Source organism: Notamacropus eugenii, chromosome 1 (genome assembly GCF_028372415.1).
Source record: "Notamacropus eugenii isolate mMacEug1 chromosome 1, mMacEug1.pri_v2, whole genome shotgun sequence".
NCBI lineage: Eukaryota > Metazoa > Chordata > Mammalia > Diprotodontia > Macropodidae > Notamacropus > Notamacropus eugenii.
Window position 1 is genome coordinate 528,603,194 of NC_092872.1, and position 20,001 is coordinate 528,623,194.

Consider the following 20,001-nt stretch of genomic DNA (forward strand, 5'->3'; position numbering starts at 1 on the left):
GAGGTTAGGTTGCTGGGAATTTGGATATTAAAGGGGATTAGTTAGAAAACCCATGCAAGAGAGGATGTCTCCAAACATTACTCCCCAGATTAAGTAATGGCATTTTCTTCCCATTCTATGGCATAAGAACCTTAAACTCTCTTCTCCTGCCACTCTCTTAACTCCTTGTTTGGGCACAACCACAGCTATGGCAGGGGGGCAGAGGAAAAACCAGCCAAAGAACCAACATATAGCTGAAAAGAACAGATACAGATCAATCTCTACTACTCCTCCCCAAAGAAACTCTAGTCACTTTGGTGTCACTGGGTCATTTGTCTATTTCTGTGCTATGAGTACAACTGTGGTCATGGGTGTTGGCACTTCCAAAGGTAGACATGGTATCCTCATCTCTTTGTAACCTTCTGTAATTGAGCCCTGAGGATCCCAAAGTCTACACCATGTAGCTAAAGCACGTGTGGTAATGTTTTGGTTTTTGTGACTGTACCATCCATGTGCTTGTTCTGTTGGTTTGACACCAAAGAAGGTCCACTGCAATAAAATGTTTGAACTGCATTCCTCCATTCCTGGAGTGCAGGTTTAGCTGTGAGGAGGAACCCTGGCAGAGTCTTACCATAGCTGCTCCACCCCTTTTTTCCCAAAGCACAAGCACACAAAAGGTTGTCCAAAACACTCAGCACCTTTATTCAGTTCTGCCTCCAAGTACAACAGGCTCAATATGAGCAATTTGACTCCGAACCCCATGTCTGACATAGGGCTGCTTCTTCGGTGTTTGCTGAGGAGACTAGAGTTCACATCTGGACACCCCCTGCCAGCAGGGGGTGGGGGGCAGTGATTACAGAGAACAGGATCAGTATGTAGAGTCCTGAAGATACAGTCCTTATAGCCTAACAGGATTGTAGGTTAAGAACTGGAAGGAACCTCCAAGGTCTAGTCCAACTCCTTCATTTTATGGAAGAGAAAACTGAGGCCCAGGTGATTTTCTCAAGGTCAAATACACCATAACTAGTTGAACTAGAATTCAAACCTAGGTCCTCGGACTATAAATTCTACTATACCACTCTGAAGATGTGAGACTTGGGTAGGTTTGCAATTTTGGGAAGTTTCCAGTTCACTTGGCTCATATATTTAAATGCCATATAGCTACTAAGTAGCATCAGGACCAAGGAATTCTGAATCCATGTTCAACAAACTATGGGTTGGGCAGCAGGTGGAAACTGGTTGGGGGAAAGCTGGGCCCCTGAGGCGGGGATGGTGGCTGAAACATGGCGCTGAAGTGGGCTCTGCTCTCAAGCTGCATCCGGTGGCCCAAGGGGGAGGTAAGGCCACGAACACAGTGTACCCTCACCAGTCCTGATTGGCCCCCAGAAACCAACCAACCATAAGAGTCCAAGTTTGGGCTGAAACGTACCTGTAAGAAAGAAAGAAGATGTACACAGGCTTCTGAATTAGGCTTCTGTTTAAATAAGTTTAAACACTTAACTTGCCCTTGATACTAATGATTGGCCCCAAGAACAAGATAAGGAAGAGGGCTGGACAAGGGCTGGACAGAAGAATGTGAGTATGAGAACGAGAATGGGGGAAGGGGGAGAGGAATAAATATCCTCTAAGCCTGTTTGTTAGCTCATCTGTAAAATGATGAGTATGGACTAAATGACTTCTAAATTCCCTTCATCTCTACAACTGATGATCCTAGAAGCATACCTTGTGAACAGCCTCCAGCTGCAGCCTGTCCAGACAGAGCTGAGAGCGCCCCTCTCCTTCTTGCATGCGAAGCACTGGTTCCCTTTGAAGCAAATCTTGGAATCCACGCTGTAATTAAGCAGTGCCAACTTCAGTTTTGGATACTGTCTTCATACTAAGGGGCCTTCTTGGAACTCACAGCTATTACCTCCACCACAGGAACCCCCTGTTCTACCTGATTCTTTGGCTACCCACTGGCCCCAGCTTACCAGGTCTGTGTCTCTGAAGAGTAGGTAGTGATGTTCAACTGTTTCAGCATAAGTTCTGGCCTTGGGAGGTCCAGGTACCAAAGGTGAGGCAGCATGGTGATCTCGGTCTTCAGAACCTTCCCAGTAGGGCAGCAAATCTGCCTTATATATGGGCTACAGGGAGAGATCATAGGATTGGGAGAGAAAGGATAAACGAAAAAGGAAAACAAGCAAATTATAGTTCTAGTGAAACTTGTGGGCCTCTGAGGTTAGGGTAGGAAAGTTGTAGTAATAAAAAAAATGCAGATATGGAAGAAAAGAATAAATTTAGGTCACAGGTTTGGGCTGGACCTAAAGCTCCCTTAATTCAAGGAAACTGAAGCCCAGAAAGATTAAGTGATTTGCTCAAGATCATACCAACAATAAGCTGGTAGTTAAGAGCTGGGATTCAAATCTGGGTCTTCTGCCTCTCAATCCAGCATATTTCCACTGCATCATGACCAAGGCTACACAAGTACTAAAACGGGGCTTTAACCTCCCAAATCCCAACCCCAAACCCAGCTGGAAGGAAACCTACAGTAACTTCTGTTCAGACAGGCTAGAAAGCCTGTGGATGGCATGTCCCTCAGACACTGAGATACTCACAAATCTGCGCTCAGCTGGACGCTTGACATTCATTGGGTTGAGGGCCATGTCTGGCAGCACAGCAGCAATGAGCTCCCCCGACATGTCCCCCGCAGCCACTGCTCCAAGCCAGTCTGAGCCTGATAGACTCTACAACAAGACATGGGCATCAGAGTCCTGTCTTCCCAAGTGGCTTTATGAGGATTAAATATACAACACACTCTTCCTTCTCACAGATTGCTGTTTGTCCCCCTCCTTGCTCTGTGTTATAACAAAAAAGTTCTTTGAGAGCAAGCATTCTTAGCTTTCTTTGTGCCATGGGCCCCATTTTCAGTTAAGTGAAATCTATTCAGAATAAGGTTTTTAAATGCATAAAATAAAATACAGTATTGTAAAGGAAATCAATTAAAATACAATTACCAAAATATTTTTAAAAGCAAGGTCATGGACCCTAGGTTGAGAACCCCACTTAAGAGTAATAAAAAGTAATGAAGACTCACCCAGACAGTGCCTTTTCGAGGGGCTGTGAAATAGGCCTTGAAACCAAGGAAACCAGCATCAATGTAGTGAATCCCACAAAGCCCATAGCTTTGAGAGAGAGAAGAACGTCACTCCTTATGTAGTTTAAGATCAGATTCAGTTCTCAGAATCTCACTCACATTTGGCCAAAACACCCAGCATCCTTGGCACTCCCAACCCCCCCCCCCCCCCCAAATCTGGTCCCTCTAATCCCATTTCCTCCCTTTTCCTTGCCCTACATACGAGGCATAGCAGTTGTCCTGGGCCACAGTAACACCACTGTAAGGCAGCAGCCATGCCAGCTCTGTACTTAAGAAACGTTTGATACAGTTGATAGGCTCATAGGGTCGTCGTAAGTCCCAGAATTTGATTTTCCGGTCACTTCCAGCAGAGACTAGAAAGTTACTACAAAAAGATAGGAATCCAGGACATTACTCAACAGATCCCATAAATGTTGACCTGTCCCATTTTTCAACTTCTACCTCCTTTACTCCTGCTGTTCTGTACCTATTAGCTTTGCACCACTGAAGGCAGCGCACGGCCTGGTCATGGGCTGGAAGGCAGTGAAAGGGATAGAGTTTCAAGGAGCCATCTGGGAGTCGGACACGCTGCAACAGTGATGTAGTGGGTAGGTTCCAGATTGCTATTGTGCCTAAGGTAGAGACAGATACTAGTTATGAACACAACAGGCCAGGACCTCATCCCTCAATACTGTCTCCCCTCACAGGGTCCTTGGGCCCTTTCCTTTAGCCCCCAACACTGTCAGAAAGGAGTGAGACCCATGTGAGACATCCTGAGTAGCTACACTTAACCCTCCCACCAGAGCTACCATCTACTCGGCCTGCCCTCCATCCTCAAAAAACAGTTCCACTCTGAGGTCCCACCAGACACACAGACACACGGACACACGGACACACACACACACACACACGCTAAGCTGACAAAGAAGGAAAACGACAAATGCTAGAGGTGCTGTGGAAAAACAGGTACATTAATGCATCGTTGATGGAGGTGTGAAATCAAAGCCATTCTGGAAAAAAAAAAATTGGAATTATGACCCAAAAGCTATTAAACTATACACACACTTTCAGCCAATGATACTACTACTACCACCTACTAGTGCTACTCCCAAAGAGATCAAACAAAGCATCCATACATACAAAAATAGTTAAAGCAGCTCTTTTTTGTGATGACATTGAACTGGAAACTGATGGGGTACCTATCAATTTGGGAATGGCTGAACAAGTTATACTATATTTATGTGACGGAATACTGTTGTATTGTAAGAAATTATGAAGGGAATGGTTTCAGAGAAATTTGGGAAGCCTCTGATAAACTGATGCAAAGTGAAAGAAGCAGAACCAGGAGAACAATTTATTCAACAATACCACTACTGTAAAGATAAACAGCTCTGAAAGACTTAGGAACTTTGATCCAACCCAATGACCTACTACAATTCTAGAGGCCTCAAGATGAAACATACTACCCACCCCCCAAAACAGAGGTGATGGACTCATAGTACAGACTGAAACACAGTTTTTTGGACATTTTGTTTTTCTATGATGTGTGTGTTTGGTTTTTTGTTGGTTTTTTGGTTTTTTTTTGCGGGGGGCGGTGAAGTGAGAAAATGCAGATGTGAAAATAAAATAAAATTTAAATTAAAAAGTTGTTTCTATGTCCACTCACCATCGTAGAACCCAGCTGCCAGATGTTGATGGGGCCGAGTTGGCATCCAGGCAAGAGTGAAACACTGACCACACTCAGAGGGCTCCCCCGCTTGTACTGAGCCCACTTGAAGAGAGGCCACACATTGTACCTGTAAGGTTAAAGAAGAATGGGACTTAGTAACATCTATTTCAGAAGAAGCTCAGGGCAGGCTTTAGTCAGGAGAGCATGGAAATTACATCCAGAAAATTAGCAGCAGCTGGCAAGAAGACCAATGTGAAGAAGTAATGTTAGAGGTCAGATGGAGTATCAGCTAGAAAGAAACAGATTCCCTTACTCACCTTATAGACAGGAGGCTTGAGAGCATCTGTGAGGAGAGAGAGAGAAACAACATGGTAAGGAATGGGAGACATGGGACTTCTTGGAGTCCTCCATAACCTAGGGCTTCTATATCTTATCCCTTATCTCCTTAAAGCTGCTTCAGTTGAGACTTAGGCACACCTCCTTCCTCTACCTCCTTTCACAGGAGGGTAAAACAGCAAAAGAGCGAAGAAAAAGAAGAAAGAGACACAGGGCAGTGTGAGGCGGGAGGGAAGAGAAACTAGAGAAAGTGTGGGACAGAAGCCCAGTTCATCCCCATCAGCAACAACCCTGGCAGATCTTTCCTTTTGTTTTTTTTGGTCCAGAGCCATGATTTCCCTCAGTTTCAAGAATTCCTAGTGAGGGAATGCAGACCATCAATGCAGACTGACAACTGTTTTGCCATTTTGGTCTAGGCTAAGTGGGGCACTGAGAAGCAACTTGCCCAGGGTCACATAGCTAGTATGTGATGCGGAAGGACACTCTGAGCCTGTCTCTCCTCAGTAGATGCTTTACACAACTGATTAACCATGAAAGTGAGAAAAGGAAGACAACGTGAAAATAGACAGTGGATTACAATTAGAATGTGCAGCCAACTACCAAGACAGTAAGTTAATATATATACAGCGAGAGATGTATATAAACATATATATCAGTATATGTGGATGGATGACAGTGTATAAAGAACACCAAGGGTACGTGAGCCCTTACCAAGCACTATGGTTCCTTGTGCTTTGACAAGTACCTCCCTCAGGGCCCTGAAATCCTTTTTGCTTCCCTTACCTTGAGGCTGAAGGGCCAGAAGTTCCTCAGGGTGGGGTAGACTAAGCAGTAGCACCTTCCCATCTGAACAGGCCAGAGCCAGGAGACCCAGCCGCGGCAGGAAAGGAGCCTATTGGATAAGGCCAGGGCAAGAGCCAAATCTTCAGACTCCTACCTTACAGGTCTCTGCCTTTATTTCCCTCTTGGAAGATATCTGTTTCTTCGCTGGCCTCCCACAGAATCCAGATAACCCCACTCTGTCAAACAAGCCTTCTTTCACTTCTACTACCCACTACCACCCAACCCTGGGAGCTCCCACCAGGGCTCCTCTTGCAGACATCTAACTCCTCTTGGATCTAAACTTGGAGTCTAAATTCTATCCTCATTTCTTCCACAATTCAGAAAGTACCTTTCTTGAGGTGCTGGGCAACTCCCAGCCTCCACTAGGGCAGAACTTGAGGTCCCAGATGCAACCATGATCACAAGCAATGCCATAGGCAAGGTGGGCCTTATTGCTTGGGCTAGAAGGAGAAGATGAAACAGGGAGAATGAATAGAAAGTATCCTTTGTCAACATATCACATTCAATGAAACAGAAACTTGTCTTAAGGGAAGCTTCTTCCCCAATCCCTCCAGCACAGTTTACTGTTGCTTTCTCAGTCCCCCAATACTCTATCCCCATTCCAGTCTGCTCTCCTCTTGCAGGGTTCCCAGCCCCACCTCACCAGCTTTCTTGCTGCAGTGTCCCAAGGTCCCAGAGCTGCAGAAGCCCAGGGCCTTCATGAGGTCGGCTCAGTGAATGGGTTTCATTCATGCTGGGGCTGCAGAATAGTGCCACATACTGGGAAGCAACTGCACCTTCAGGTACTGGGCACCATTCTAGTGCCCAGAGCGGTCCTCCTGTGAAGAAGGACACATCCCACCGCTCTGGATGTGGTGCCAGTGAACTAAACCTACAGAAAAAGACAAGGTTGTGTCCTTAGGTAGGACATAACTGGACTGCAAAGATTAGAGAAGAGAGGAATCTAGACTAGTTCTGATTCAAACAGGTCAACGAAACTGAGATTATTCATCAGGAAGTGAGGAAAGTCTAACACACAATAGAAAATTAAAACTTATACTCATTCATCCAATACCTTACTTCTCCTATTTTCCAATTCTAACCATTTTCTAATCTATCATCAATAACGAATCTTGAACCTACCACAGCTCTAGATGATTTGGCATGGCTCCTAGAGCTCTGAACAACTACAAGGTACTCAGGGTTTAGTTGCTCCAGGTATATCAAAGAACAAACTTTTGATTTGTGTCACCACACTGTCCCATAATCCCACATACAACCACTGGGGTCATAGGACCCCCACTCCTAGGACTAGAATGACTAGTCCTTTCCTAAGGAGGAAAAGGACAAATTGTCACCAATTTCTATTGGCTACTTTTCATTCCTTATCCCTGGACAACTAGAAGAAATGGAAGCTGAGCCCTCTTACCTATTTATCCTATATAGAGTGCTGTCCTCGGGAAGACCTTCCCGTTGCACAGAGAAAAGAGGAGACCTCAGCTCCTGAGGCAAATATGATGCTGCTTCACTAGAGTAAGACAAAAGGAAAAATGAGTCTTTATTTTATTCCCACTGGTCTGAACCCTCCGATTTTCCTTCGGTAATGTTCTAGCCTTTCCTTTTCTTCCTGTGACTTGTTTAAATTAAAGAACACCACTTGGGCTTACCTTTCAGATAGTAAATGCCACTTCAAGGCTGAAGGGATCCATTCAGGGAACTCCCAGTGTGAATGGTTTTGCTCTCGGCTAAGAGGACAGGAGAAAGGGTTACCAAGAGAAGAAAAGGTAAAACCAAGGTCCACAGTTTTTCCTTTCAGTCATTATAACCTCACCAAAGTGTTAGCTTTTCTTCACTTCCTCATGGTTCATTTTCTATTTTAAATCTCTCACTTTCCCCACTCTAAAATACTCCTTTTACCACATGCTGCCCCCTTGTCATCCCCAGGATCTCACAGGGTCTTGGTGAGGCTGAGGCTTTTCCAAACAGGAGCCATGATAGAATTTGGAAGCCCATTGGGAGCCAGTCCCCGGCATTGTTGTTTCTGTTTCTGAAACATTAAAGAAGGGAAATATTTTCATATGCCTCAATTTCCTAGTAACCTCCTTTTCCCACTGGGCCCACCCAGCTTCCTACCTACCAACCACCCGGTCACTTATTTATTTGTTCCGCCTCCTTGCTTTTTTATTTAACCCTGTTATTTTTCGTGAAATGATCCTTCTGGTAGCCTGCTGCCAGCTACAACTCTGACCCCCTTTAGTCTCCTGTTGCCCTTTCTGGTTACCCCTGAGGCAGCCCCACGAAGGCCACTCCCCCGAAGTGCTGTAAGCTCCAAGTCAGATGAGCTCTCACTCGGGGCTTCACTTTCTTCTTCCCCTTCTTCGATCTCAGCCTGTAGAACAAAATCTGCATCCCGTGCTGAATCATCTTCTTCCTCTTCTCCGTGCCAGCCTGCCCGCCGACGGCCCTGGCCCCGTTTAGGTTGGCCACCTATCTCGGGGTTCTCAGGACAAGAGGCTGGGGCAGGCAATGCTGAGGAGAGCTCTTCAGCCAATTCCTGAAGGTACAGAAGTGCCCTGTGGAATAGAACCAGGTCAGGGACCACAGAAGAAAATTGGAGGTCACAACAAGGTAAAGAAGCCAAAAGAGCAAGGGAGAAAGGTAGAAATGGGAACACAACTAACAAAGGAATGGGCAGGGGGAAATCTGTTCAATCTATACTGTGTTCCCAGCCAAGACCTTTAGTGGAATGTAGTCAGAGTGGAAGTTATAAAAAAGAAACTGCTTAGCCCACAGATAAAGAACCAAGAAACTAATAAGAGGGCAGTCATGTATTTGCTGAACAAAGGGAATCTCAATCCTCAAACGTCCACCTTTAGTCTTAGCACAGACTAAGATCTCATCTCTGACCCAGAAGCTTACCCAAATCCTCTTTGGTCTTCCAGTATTACCCCAAAATAGCCTATTTCAAATGAGACAATAATTGCAAAGTGCTTAGCACAAATGCTACATAAATGTTCCCTATTATTATTCTTTTACACAGGCAAATTACGCCTACTGTATCCCATCATTCCCCCCAACTCAGCCCCACAATTCTCACACTTTAGCAGCCCGTCGGCGGGGTCGTGCCCCTGGTGGGGCCTCAGGGTTCTCAGGGGGACTTTGTGGAGGTGGGGGTTCGGGCTGCTCTAGCCCCTTTGACAATTTCATCAACAGCAGCTCAGCTTTTGACTTTCGGCCTCGCTTCTTAGGGACAGTAGTAGATGGAGGGCCAGAGTGATCCAGGGGACCAGATCCCAGGGTCCCGGATGGAGGAATGGCTGGCAGTAAGGTAGATGAGCGGTCACCCTTAGCTCCCACTCCACCCTTCTTTGGGCCTCTTCGAGTTCGAACACCTTTTTTCTTGCCAGTCTTTTGAGCCTTCACCTTTGATATCTCTGGAATTCCTGAAGGAACATCTACAGAGAAAGAGGAGAGGCTGTGGGCAAGGAGCCAGGCCTCAGAGCCTCTCCACCCATGCCCAGGCCTTGATCCTGGTAGACTTTCCCTGAGATACAAAGAGGAAAGAAAAAAAAAAACATACTCAAAGTTAGGGGTGGGGAACCTGAGGCCTCACAGTCACATGTAGCCTTCTAGGTCCTTGGGTGCGACCATTTGACTGAATCCAAGTTTTACAGAACAAATCTTCTTATTAAAGGGATTGGTTCTGTGAAGTTTGGACTCAGTCAAAGGGCTGTACTTGAAGACCTAGATAGCCACATGTGGCCTCAAGGTCACAGGTCATATCTCCTCCTCCCCTCTCACCCCAGGTCTATAAAAGGTCTTAAATTTAGTTTTCTTTTTCATTCTGAGGTGAGGAAATGGAGGGACTGGCTCCATACCTTGCCCTTCAGGTTTGGAGACATTTTCCTGCTCTGAGCAAGTATCCAGGTGACTTTGTTTACTGGAGGGATCCTCAAGTCCAAGAGAGATTGAAGGTGTCATTATGGAACTATCCCCACATGTTGTCTTAGCCCCAAATGTTGGGGTCTCAGAGCTGAGTTGGTCTGTTACTTCTTTTCTGGGAGACTCTGTCACAGTAGTTTCCCCCATGGAGTTGGCCCCTCTCAGTGTAACGCAGCCAACCCCTAGGGTATCCATCAGCATTACTCTTCAGTGGCTACACCTACACATATAGATGGGTATCATAAGTCAACCAAAGAAGTCAAGTCCTTGATGGCTCTGCTATTAGATTTGATACTCTAATTCTACCTCTACACACCCCCTCACCCCCTCAGCCAAGCTTCTTCACTTTCCACCAAAGTAAGTAGGATTAAATGGACAGGTTCAGTCTTTTAGGGAAGGACTAATGCAAGATAATTAGAATCTAGCCCCTTGTGAGATAACATTTCACTACAGAATGAATTCCACAAGGTATAGTGTGGCATTGCTACCTGTGTCTATTGCCAACCTAGACCTTGGAATCGGAAGGCATTTGGGTCAGGTTTCTTATTATTTGCCATTATACCATCACCTATACTATTGAAGGGTTTTGAGTGAAGGTGCTACCAGTTCATAGTGAAGAGGAGGGGTTTTGACTGCTCATTCCTATAACACCAACCGAGTTGTGTCAGAGGACTCCATGCACCTTTTCATGCCTATACTCAGAATGTATATGTCCACCAGGCGCGCAAGGGCCCAGGCCAGGAAATACAGCACCTACTATGTGCCAAGCATTGAGATAAGATCTGGGGATGCAAAGACAAAAGTGAGACAGTCCCCCCCCTCAAGAAATGTACACTTTTATGGGAGACTGTAGAATAGGTGCAAAATAAACATCTCCCTCACAGCCACCTCACTCTCTCCACTCTTGTTATGGCCCTTAGCATCTCACCCGGACTATGGATAATCTAACTCGTCTCCCTGTATCCAGCCTCTCTCCTCTTGAATTCATCCACAGTCACCAAACTAACATTCATAAAGCACAAATTGCCTCATGTCACATTACTCCCCAGTTCAAGTAGCTTCAGTGGTTTCCTATTAGTTTGGAGATAAAATATGAATTCTTATTTATAGCATTAAAGACCTTCACAATTTGACTCCAGCTTATCTTTCCAGCCTGACTATACATTACTTTCCCATGCAGACTACCTGCGGTTCCCCAAATGTGCCAATTCATGCACTACCTTCAAGCCTCAGCACAGGGTGTCTCCCATACTTGGAATACTCTCCCTCTGATGGGGCTGATGGAGCAATGGGAACCCTAAAAGGGGTCCTTGAACTTTCCCATAAATTCCAGTGGCCCAGATCTGTAGCCTATCCCAGTCAAAAATTCTTTCAACCATCCTTTCATAGTGGCTCCTGACCAGCCCAGCTCTTCATTCTGTTACCTCCAGACCACCCAAGGCTACCTGCCACTCCTAGATCACATTCAGATCTTCCTACACTCTCTTTTCCTATAAAAGCATCAATCCTTTCCTTAACAAATGTATGGATTCGCTAGGAATCTCACTCACCCCAACAGTTGTCTTAATGAACCCACAACTTGGACTGAAAGAAGGCTTGAGTGGTCGAATTCTTTTGAGGCAGACTCCCATCCCGTACCCTTGCATTTTGGGGTTCCCAGCATCCCTAAACCACAACACGTCCTCATTCTACCTCTCTGAAACCTTAAAAACTTCATTAAAACTTAACTGTAACTTCCTTGAAAATGCAGCTGTTACTTCCGCCAAAAAACCTTTCCTGATTCCTTTCTCAATTATTCTGTCTTTATTTGGTACCTATTTTACACTTATATGTACGTCCTGTGGCTCCCCCACCCCCATGACTGTAAGCTTCTTAAGGGCAAAAAGTGTTTCATTAAGGCACCGAGGGGACAGAACATGGGATTTAGACTCAGGAAAACACTACTCCAAATCTGGCTTTAGAAGGTTGGTAGTTGTGTGTCTTCAGCCAAGTCACTTAACCTGCTTGTCTCCGTTTCCTCAACAGTAAAAAGAATAGAATAACAGCACCTACCTCTCAGGGATGTGGAGGATCAAATGGGGTATTGTAAAGCCCCTGGCACACAGTAGGCCCTACGTAAGTGCCAGCTGCCATATTTCTGTCACCATGCAGCTGGTGGTGCACTGCATATAGGTGGGCCCCAGAATCAGCACCCCTGCCCCACACTGCCTACCCCACTTGATTCTTCTGTAAAATGGGGGCACCTGCTCCCCAGGGTTATTGTGAGCACAACAGGAGCTATTTGTAAATTGCTAGCTATTACTATTACATCACGGGCACTTGATAAACGCCGGCAGGCGGATTCGTTCCAGGTGATGGCGAACACGGGGCCTCCCAGGTACCCCACCCGAAGACTGGGCAAAGTTGGGTGGGGCCCCGGAGAGGTCACTTCCCTTTCTCAGCCTGAGTTTCCGGCTCTATAAAACGAAGGAGTCGGCCTAGATGCCCTCCTGGGGCCCGTGAAGGCCTCAGTCTAGGGCCCTGTGACGTCCTATCCCTTCTCTGGGCTCGGTCACCCCAATTATCAAAGGGCCGCGTGGGAAGGCATGGATCCTCGGGCCCCGTTAGTTCTGGCAGGCTCGGAGGGAGGGGCAAGGCCCACGAGCCACCGCTCCGAGCGGGCCGGGCCCCCGCGGGGACCAGGAGGGGAGGTACGTCACGGTTCAGGGGTCAGGGGTCGCGCGGTGCGGCTCCCGAGGGACGGGCGCGCGCCGCCCGGGACGAAGGGTGGGGATGCGCGCGCCGCGGCGGCGTTACCACTGAAGGACCAGGGGGCGGGAGCGGCGGCGCCCGCGGAGGTGGGGAGAGGGGTGAGGGGAAGGTCGTTGTTATTCCTGGCAAGCGGAGCGGGAGGTGGCGGGGAGCCATCATTCCCCCGCTACAAGGGGAAGGCGGGGAGCATGAGGCGCCGTCCTCGGGCCTCGCGGAGACTGATGCTGTACACTCACCAACCACCGAAGCCCGACCGGAAGTCCAAGTTCGAAGATGGCGCGGCCTGGACCACCCTGGTCGCGGACGGATGACGTAGGGGATGCAGCCACGTCTCGTTACTACAGATACCTCGGTGCACTTCGGAGTCTGCCGTAGATTCCCGGCGCTCCGGTCTATGATTGGATGCTAGGAGAATGGGGTGGAGTAAACCTCATGTCGAAGGGCGTGACTTGTATCCCAGACTCCTACAGATTCCATTAGGGAATGCAGCTGAGCCTTTATGGATTCGTCTTTTGAATGCACCATAACCTCCTTTCGAAAGGTCTTCTGGGAACTGTAGTCTTTGGGGGAGTTTGGTGGGTGGGGAGCACTGCACATGCGCGCTTCCCTTCTCGACCTTTCAGGGCTCCTCCACACCGAGGGCTTATTCTTCCCCTTGCAGTTGTTAAATAGAGCGGGTCTCTCCTTCCATCCAGACACTGTGGTTCGGGGAGTGGCGGTTGGTGGGGTAGAGCTGGAGCAGACCCGGGAAGGAAGTTGCACCGAAGGGCGCTCCAGGCTTGAATTTGGTGGGAAGCCACAGAAAGCCTTGGAAGGCGGGAGCCGCTGCTGAGAGATAAGCCTTGAGGACCTGCTTGCTGGAGGGTCTGGCGTGGGCTGGGAGCGTCGGTCCTCCTGTGCTGCACGCAGGGAGGGGTCCAGCGAGGAGAGTGCCCAGGGTCCCCAGCAACCCAGTATCCTTCCTACCTCTTCGCAGGAAACCGCCCGTCTCATTCCCTGGTAACTACGAAAGTTGCCTGTACACACGTGCTTGTTGTTACCTATTATTTCCAACTTAGATTTTAAATAAAATACCTCTAATGCTGACCCTGCTTATTATGCATAACCGGGAAGAGATGGAGATCTAAATTACTAAGGTTCTGTCAACTCAGCGTAAGCGTTTACAAGGACAAAGGGAGAACTTATTGCTGCGTGTTTAAGAGATGAGCGTTTATGAGGTGCTCAAATGAGTACCCCGAATAAATGCGAGGGAGACATCTGGAAGATTCCCTCGGTAAGCAGGGTCGAGAAGCAAGCCAACAGGTTGGAGAGACATTTTCCAACCCCACAAAGACAGGAGGGTTTAAAAGAGGGGGAGTGATTGGCTAGGCAGCACCCCTTCCTAGGGACCGGCAGGAATTCCATTAACCTCCAAAGACAGGTTCTCTGCCTTGCTCGCCAGGTCCACCTGGTGGCTAATTAGCCTTTGGCGCTGTTATCGGGGAGCTTGAAATGCTTGGGAGTTGTTGTTTTTTAATGTTATGGAGACATACGCAGTGGTGACACTGGAATATACTCTACTTGGGGAAACTTTTCTGGTGCCCTTATTTTTCAGCATCAAAATGTTTATGCACTGAATTTATTTTTTTGTGTTCTGAATTTTTCAAAGAAATTACTTAGTTTCTATCTTTAATTTTGGTTTTGCTACTTTGTTTTCAGTTTTGCTACTTTAAATTCCGTTTTTCCTTTTAAGTACTTTCTTTGGTGGTCTAATAGCAAGCAATCAAATGCATTTATAAACTGCTTAGAAATGCAAAGTACCTGTCTCGATGCTACTAACTATTGCATTCAACATGTTCTGATAAGAATGTGTGTATGCAAAAGCTTTTGATTTATTAGATACATTGGTTTCTGAATGAAGTTGCTCTTGTTATATTGCTACTAATCTGCATACTTACTTTACTATTTATTTGCCAAGTATCACTTGCAGCATTGTCTTATCAGAATATATTTCGTATTTAGTACTTACTTTAGCATTTTCAGTTTGTTGAATACTATTATTTTAGATCAGTCTCTCAAACAGATTGGGTCTTATTTGATCAAAATATATTGTTATGGAAGTGGAGATGCAAAGGGTTTCCATATTTTAGGAGTGGACACAAAACACAGGCATTGTAAAATCATTGAAAAGAGATGTGAGGGTTGAGGGGTGTGGTTTGCAAAATTAGGATTAGGAGATCAGTCAGTACTCTGTAAATTATTTGATCCATTTGATCATTTTAAAAAATTTTAATGTTCCAACAGTAGTAAACAGCAACTAGTCTCCAGAATTCCTCTTGGAGGAGGAGTAGGAAGAGTTGGTCAGAAGAGTAAAGGCCAAATTGAACAAAGGGAAAATGACAGGGAAATGAGAAGAGTACTTGAGCCAGAAAGAGAAAGCTGTCTTGTGGTCTGGGGCAAAAAGAGATATTCTGTGATAGAGAAACCTGACCCATGGGGAAGGCAGAAGCTAGAACCTCTAAGCTAAAGGTAGGGCTGAAGTTAAATATCTTATAGAAGAGGATGATGATGGCCTAAATTTGGAGAGGAACTTTATACTCTTGGGTAATGAACATGGGTAGCTTAGATCACCCATCAGAATCATTACAGGATTTGGCAAGGATATGAGTTAGAAAAGAACAGAACTGGCTTTTAGATCATATAAGAACCAATGACAATAAACCTGGGATCCCATAGTAAACCTGTTTGCAAAAACTAGGGAGATCTGTTAATGATTAGACACCATTGCAAGTGTTTGCTACATTCATCAAATCCACAGTTGATCAAAGAGGGAAATCCCCTCTGAGTTTGTAATTGATGTGAATATTCAGTTACAGAGACTGATACAGAAGCAGTCTAGCCTGAGGAAACAAATAAGGCACATCTACAGAGGTTTGATAGATCAAATGCTGACAGATAAAACGCTGTCTAGTAGAGATTTACTTCCTATAGTTTTCACCGGATTTCAACCACTTAGTAGAAATAGTCTGCAAAGTGGAGCATAAATGTAAAGCTAGTAGCTTGTGCCTTGGGAAGATTCAGCCTTACTCAGGACCATTTTTTATAGGTGGGCCACAGAAGCAAAGCAAGGGTGCTATACTACAAATTCAACAGTAAGCACCACTAAGAAATCTAGTGACAGTGCTTGCTTTAGCAGCACATATATGAAAACTGGAAGGATACGGAGAAGATTAGCATGACTCCTGGGCAAGGATTGCCAGGCCTAGAGGCCTGAGGGCTACCCGAGTCTTACCTTACCTATCTCAGGTCTTCGGCTGGCCAAACCGGATAAACGTATGAGAGAAGAGACTTTCCAGAGTCGAACGAGGGTTAGGCTTTATTCAGGGTCTTGGTTACATGTGCAGGGGGAACTCTTCCTTAGGAGAGAGGGAAATCTCCCAAGGAGGCAAAGATCTTACAGTAAGAGAATGAAAAGGGAAGTGGAAGTGGAAGTGGGGAGAGAGGGGAGAGGGAAGAAAGAAGAGAGGAAGAGGGAAGAGGGGCCTTCTGTCCTCTAAGGGCCCCTCAGCACTAAGAAGCCTTCAGGCTTTCCTGACCCTACTTAAGCTCTCCGGCCGCATAGTTTGCACCTGAATACCGTGCCTGTTAGATAACAATAGGTGTGCTCAGATCTGGGCCAATCTCGAGGGCGGGGATGCTCTCTCCCATCACGTTTCTCACGGGAAGAGGCGGAAATGCACGAGATAGCTCGGTCTCACACCTCAATTCCCTGCTGTTTCCTGGGGGGCCTCATGAGAACTCTAAGGTTTAGAAGTTCTCACCTTTACCCGCCCGAGACTGTCCACATGGAACTGAGCTTACACCCCCAACAAAGGATGATATGCAAATTCGTGAAGTGTTACGTATTTTTGTCCTGCTCAGCCAATGAAGTTCAACAGTTCTTCTTGGAATGCAAAATTCAAAATGGGGCATCAGGCACTTGATAGTAGAGGAACATTTGTTGAATTTGAATCAGAAGATAAAGTCAAATGGTCACCAGAAAAAAAAAAACCCAGAGAAACTATGGGACACAGATATGTTGAAGTATTCAAGTCAAAGAACATTGAAATGAATTAGGTGTTGAAGTATATTGGTCCATATAGCCCTGATACTGTTAATGATGACTTTGTGTACCTTAGAGGGCCCTCATTTGGCTGTAGTAAGAAAGAAATTATTTAGTTGTTTTCAGTGTTGGAAATTGTGCCAAATGGGATAACATTGCCGGTGGACTTCCAGGGGATGAGTATGGGGGAGGTCTTCATGCAGTTTACTTCACAGGAAATAAGTGAAAAGGTTTTAAATAAGCACAAGGGAAGAAGAGGGTACAAGTGCATTGAAATCTTTAAGAGCAGCTGGACAGAAGCTCATACTAATTTTGATCTTCCTCAAAAGCTAATAGATTGTGTGCACATGAGAGAATTACCTTATAGAACCCTGATCATGTACTCATTGAAATTGGACCCGAGGGCAGAATGACTGGAGAAGTGGATGTTGAATTTGTTATTCACAAAGATGCTGTGGCAGCTATGTCAAAAGACAAAGCAAATATACAACACAGATATGTTCTGTGTTCATTCAATTCAGATATTCCTGAATTCTATGGCAAGAGCAAACAGTGGTGCTTAGGGTAGCCAAATGCTAGAAGGCATAGTTGTGTCCAACCAGTCCGGTTACAGTGGCTCACCTAGCTAGCAGCTAAATCAGGGTTGTGGAGGAGACTATGGTGGTCAAAGAGTATGAGTAGATATAACCAAGTTTCACAGGGCAACTCCAGTAATTTTCAGTCAAACACTGCATAAGGAGAAATGAACAGCAACTTATACAGTAGTGGGAGTCATGCATCTATGGCAGTAAACAGAATGAGAGGGATGTCTCATATGTCAGATATGAGTGGTGGACAGGAAATATAATCCTGATCACTGACTCTTGGTCAGCATTTTTTAAAGAAAAAGACCAAAAATGAAAATTAATAGTTTTGTAATACATGCTTGTGATTTATGCCTACTCTAAGTTAAATCAGGATTATTTTAAAAATTTCAGTATTTCTGAACACAAACATTCATCTAGGATATAATAACCGAGTTGTGTAAAAACTATAACTGTTATACATTTCAGCTTTTCTCAAGGTATTTACATTTTAGAAGTGTGCTTAAGTAGTAAGTGTATTTAGATTAAAGTAGTTTGAATTATGTTAATTGTTGTTCTTATACCACATTACATGGAACACTGAGTCGCATATTAAGAGACATGCTTTTTTTGCAAAACACAAGATCTGTGTCTGTGATGCAAGAGTGAAACATTTGGCATATGTGTTCTAGTTTATATCATTTGCTATTCTGTAAGGCACATATGTTTAAGCTTTTTTCTTTAATTTAATGGGGACAGTTTGGAGATGCAATATGGATACTTTGGGATTTTGGTCTTGGTGTTTGTATTAAATTCTGAGGCCTTGATTTAAATCTTTCATTCTATTATGATTTCCTTTTAGATGTATTGTGCTAAGTGAAACTTATTAAATAAATCTTCCTTTCAAAAACTTGGGAGGAGTGGGGTTTGAGAAAGCAATCTAATCACATGTGGAACTACAGACAAAATCATTCTACTTGTAAAGGTAATAGGACAAACGAATAGATCCATGATAGCCTGATACACAGATATTGTCTATCAGGAGATTACTAGAAAGATAGAGGTACCATCTACAGTTGTCCTGATGCGTATCTGGCCACTGGGCCCGGCTGGCTCCAGAGGAGAAAGTGAGACTGGTGTCTTTGCACAACCCTCCTTCACTTAAATCTAATTCACTTGCATGTTATGGCATTACCTCCATGATGTCATGGTCCTCATCAAGAATGAAGAACAAATAACAACAACAGAGAACTACCTTTTGTCAGAACACTGTAGAAGATGACTGTATGCAGATTAGATAAACTTAACAGGAAAATACAGCTTTGATAATGTAGGTGTTGAGGTCTGCATGACCGGCATTGGGAAAATGAGATAGTGCTAGGGAAAGAGGTTGTTTCAGGCCCCAAAAGTAGTAAGTATGACCTTATAAATTACTCTTTATGAGTCTGTTCTACCTGGACTCAGACCATCCTTCCCCCAATCCCCAAAAGAGGGACTTTGAGTAAAAGAGTCAAAGTGGGTCAGAGTACATCATACTGTCCAAGATATATTAGGCAGTCAGTGGTTCTTAGTGTTACATTAATAATAGTGGTTATATAGTGCTTTAAGTTTTGCAAAACACTTTACAAACATTATTTCATTTTATCCTCACAACAAGCTTGGAAGATAGGTACAATAAATTATACAATAGATAATCTGAGATTCCTGTGGCAAATGGAGACAAAGAAGATTTGTCCAGATGTACCCAAAAGAGGTGATAATGAAGATTGAAGACCTAGGATGCACTGCTTTCTCAGCAATGGAATTCAAGTGACCATTCCATTCCATTCATTCTATAAGAAGTATTTGAGAAAATTACTATTACAGTCTTTGAAAGGGCTTAGACTTTGAGAACTGAGTGACAAAAGCTACCCATATCTGGGATATATCAAGGTGAGTTTGAAATTTTCCAAGGAAGTTGTTGGTGTTAGTAGGATAATGGATACCATGGCTCTGGCCACCATCTGGCAATGGTGTATAAGCACTGATTGGATCCAATTCCAATCAATTCAAGGTACTAGCAAGATGCTGCAAATGATAAGCAAGGATTCAATACCTGCATACTTTGACCACTCACGAAGCTTGTGCAGAAGTCAACAGAAAAATAGAGGCAAGTGATGACAGTGAACATTACAATGGCTTTTGACTTTCCGAAGTGGATCACAAGAAATTTGACTGTTATTCTCCATTACCAGAGATCAATTGAATTAGAAGTTCAACAGTAATACAAGCGTGTTTTCACTGTATAAGTAGGTTGTGGGATGTACCTAAGAGCAACTCACAGGATTCAACTTACTGACTCCTGACCATTTCAGAAACAATCTGGGAAGATTCCTTAATCTATGATGGATGACCTCTGAGATAGGAGCAATATCTTTGGCTAAGTAATAGTCTCTTTGTTAACTGTTGAATGACCTACAAATGTCTCATTCAAACATAAACTGCCAGAGCTCTTAGTCAAATCTAACCCATTACAACTCAGAGATAATCTTAAGGATTGTTCATTGTTATTGAGCCCATTGCTCAGTAACATCATCAGAGTCTGTGTGCTTCACTTGTGGAATGGAAGAAAAATAGGAAAAAGTGAATTTTGTAGACTACTGTTGTGTGTCCTTCGTTCTTAAAGAGGACCGTGACATCAAGAAGATGATGCCATGACTTGTAATTTAATTGGATTTAAGTGAGGGAGGGCTGTGCATGGTCACCA

The 20,001-nt window shown here is 44.8% G+C and overlaps 1 protein-coding gene, 1 non-coding gene and 1 pseudogene across 8 annotated transcripts; 2 read left to right on the forward strand and 1 right to left on the reverse strand.

Moving 5' to 3' along the window:
* Nucleotides 1-657: 657 nt before the first annotated feature.
* Nucleotides 658-12,934, reverse strand: GTF3C2 (general transcription factor IIIC subunit 2). Of its 7 annotated transcripts, none has more exons than XM_072634014.1 (20): nt 12,848-12,934; nt 10,516-10,642; nt 9,797-10,080; nt 9,016-9,373; nt 8,200-8,491; nt 7,871-7,965; nt 7,586-7,663; nt 7,348-7,446; nt 6,583-6,810; nt 6,268-6,379; nt 5,880-5,988; nt 5,078-5,103; nt 4,758-4,887; nt 3,579-3,723; nt 3,315-3,476; nt 3,053-3,140; nt 2,574-2,702; nt 1,950-2,102; nt 1,702-1,809; nt 658-1,408 (listed from the first exon to the last, which is right to left on the reverse strand). In XM_072634014.1, exons 3-20 carry the CDS (start codon nt 10,059-10,061, stop codon nt 1,190-1,192), a joined length of 2,796 nt encoding a protein of 931 aa, XP_072490115.1. In that variant the 5' UTR covers nt 10,062-10,080; nt 10,516-10,642; nt 12,848-12,934; the 3' UTR covers nt 658-1,189. The 7 variants fall into 7 exon arrangements, with proteins under 7 accessions (XP_072490115.1, XP_072490118.1, XP_072490117.1 ...); XM_072634017.1 differs by lacking the exon at nt 12,848-12,934 and adding an exon at nt 11,913-12,552; XM_072634016.1 differs by lacking the exon at nt 10,516-10,642 and having other exon boundaries at nt 12,848-12,926.
* Nucleotides 12,935-13,233: 299 nt separating this feature from the next.
* Nucleotides 13,234-18,088, forward strand: LOC140520208 (heterogeneous nuclear ribonucleoprotein H-like; annotated as a pseudogene).
* Nucleotides 15,771-15,880, forward strand: LOC140521797 (U6 spliceosomal RNA). The gene has a single exon (XR_011973091.1). It is a non-coding gene; the product is annotated as a U6 spliceosomal RNA (small nuclear RNA).
* Nucleotides 18,089-20,001: the final 1,913 nt, after the last annotated feature.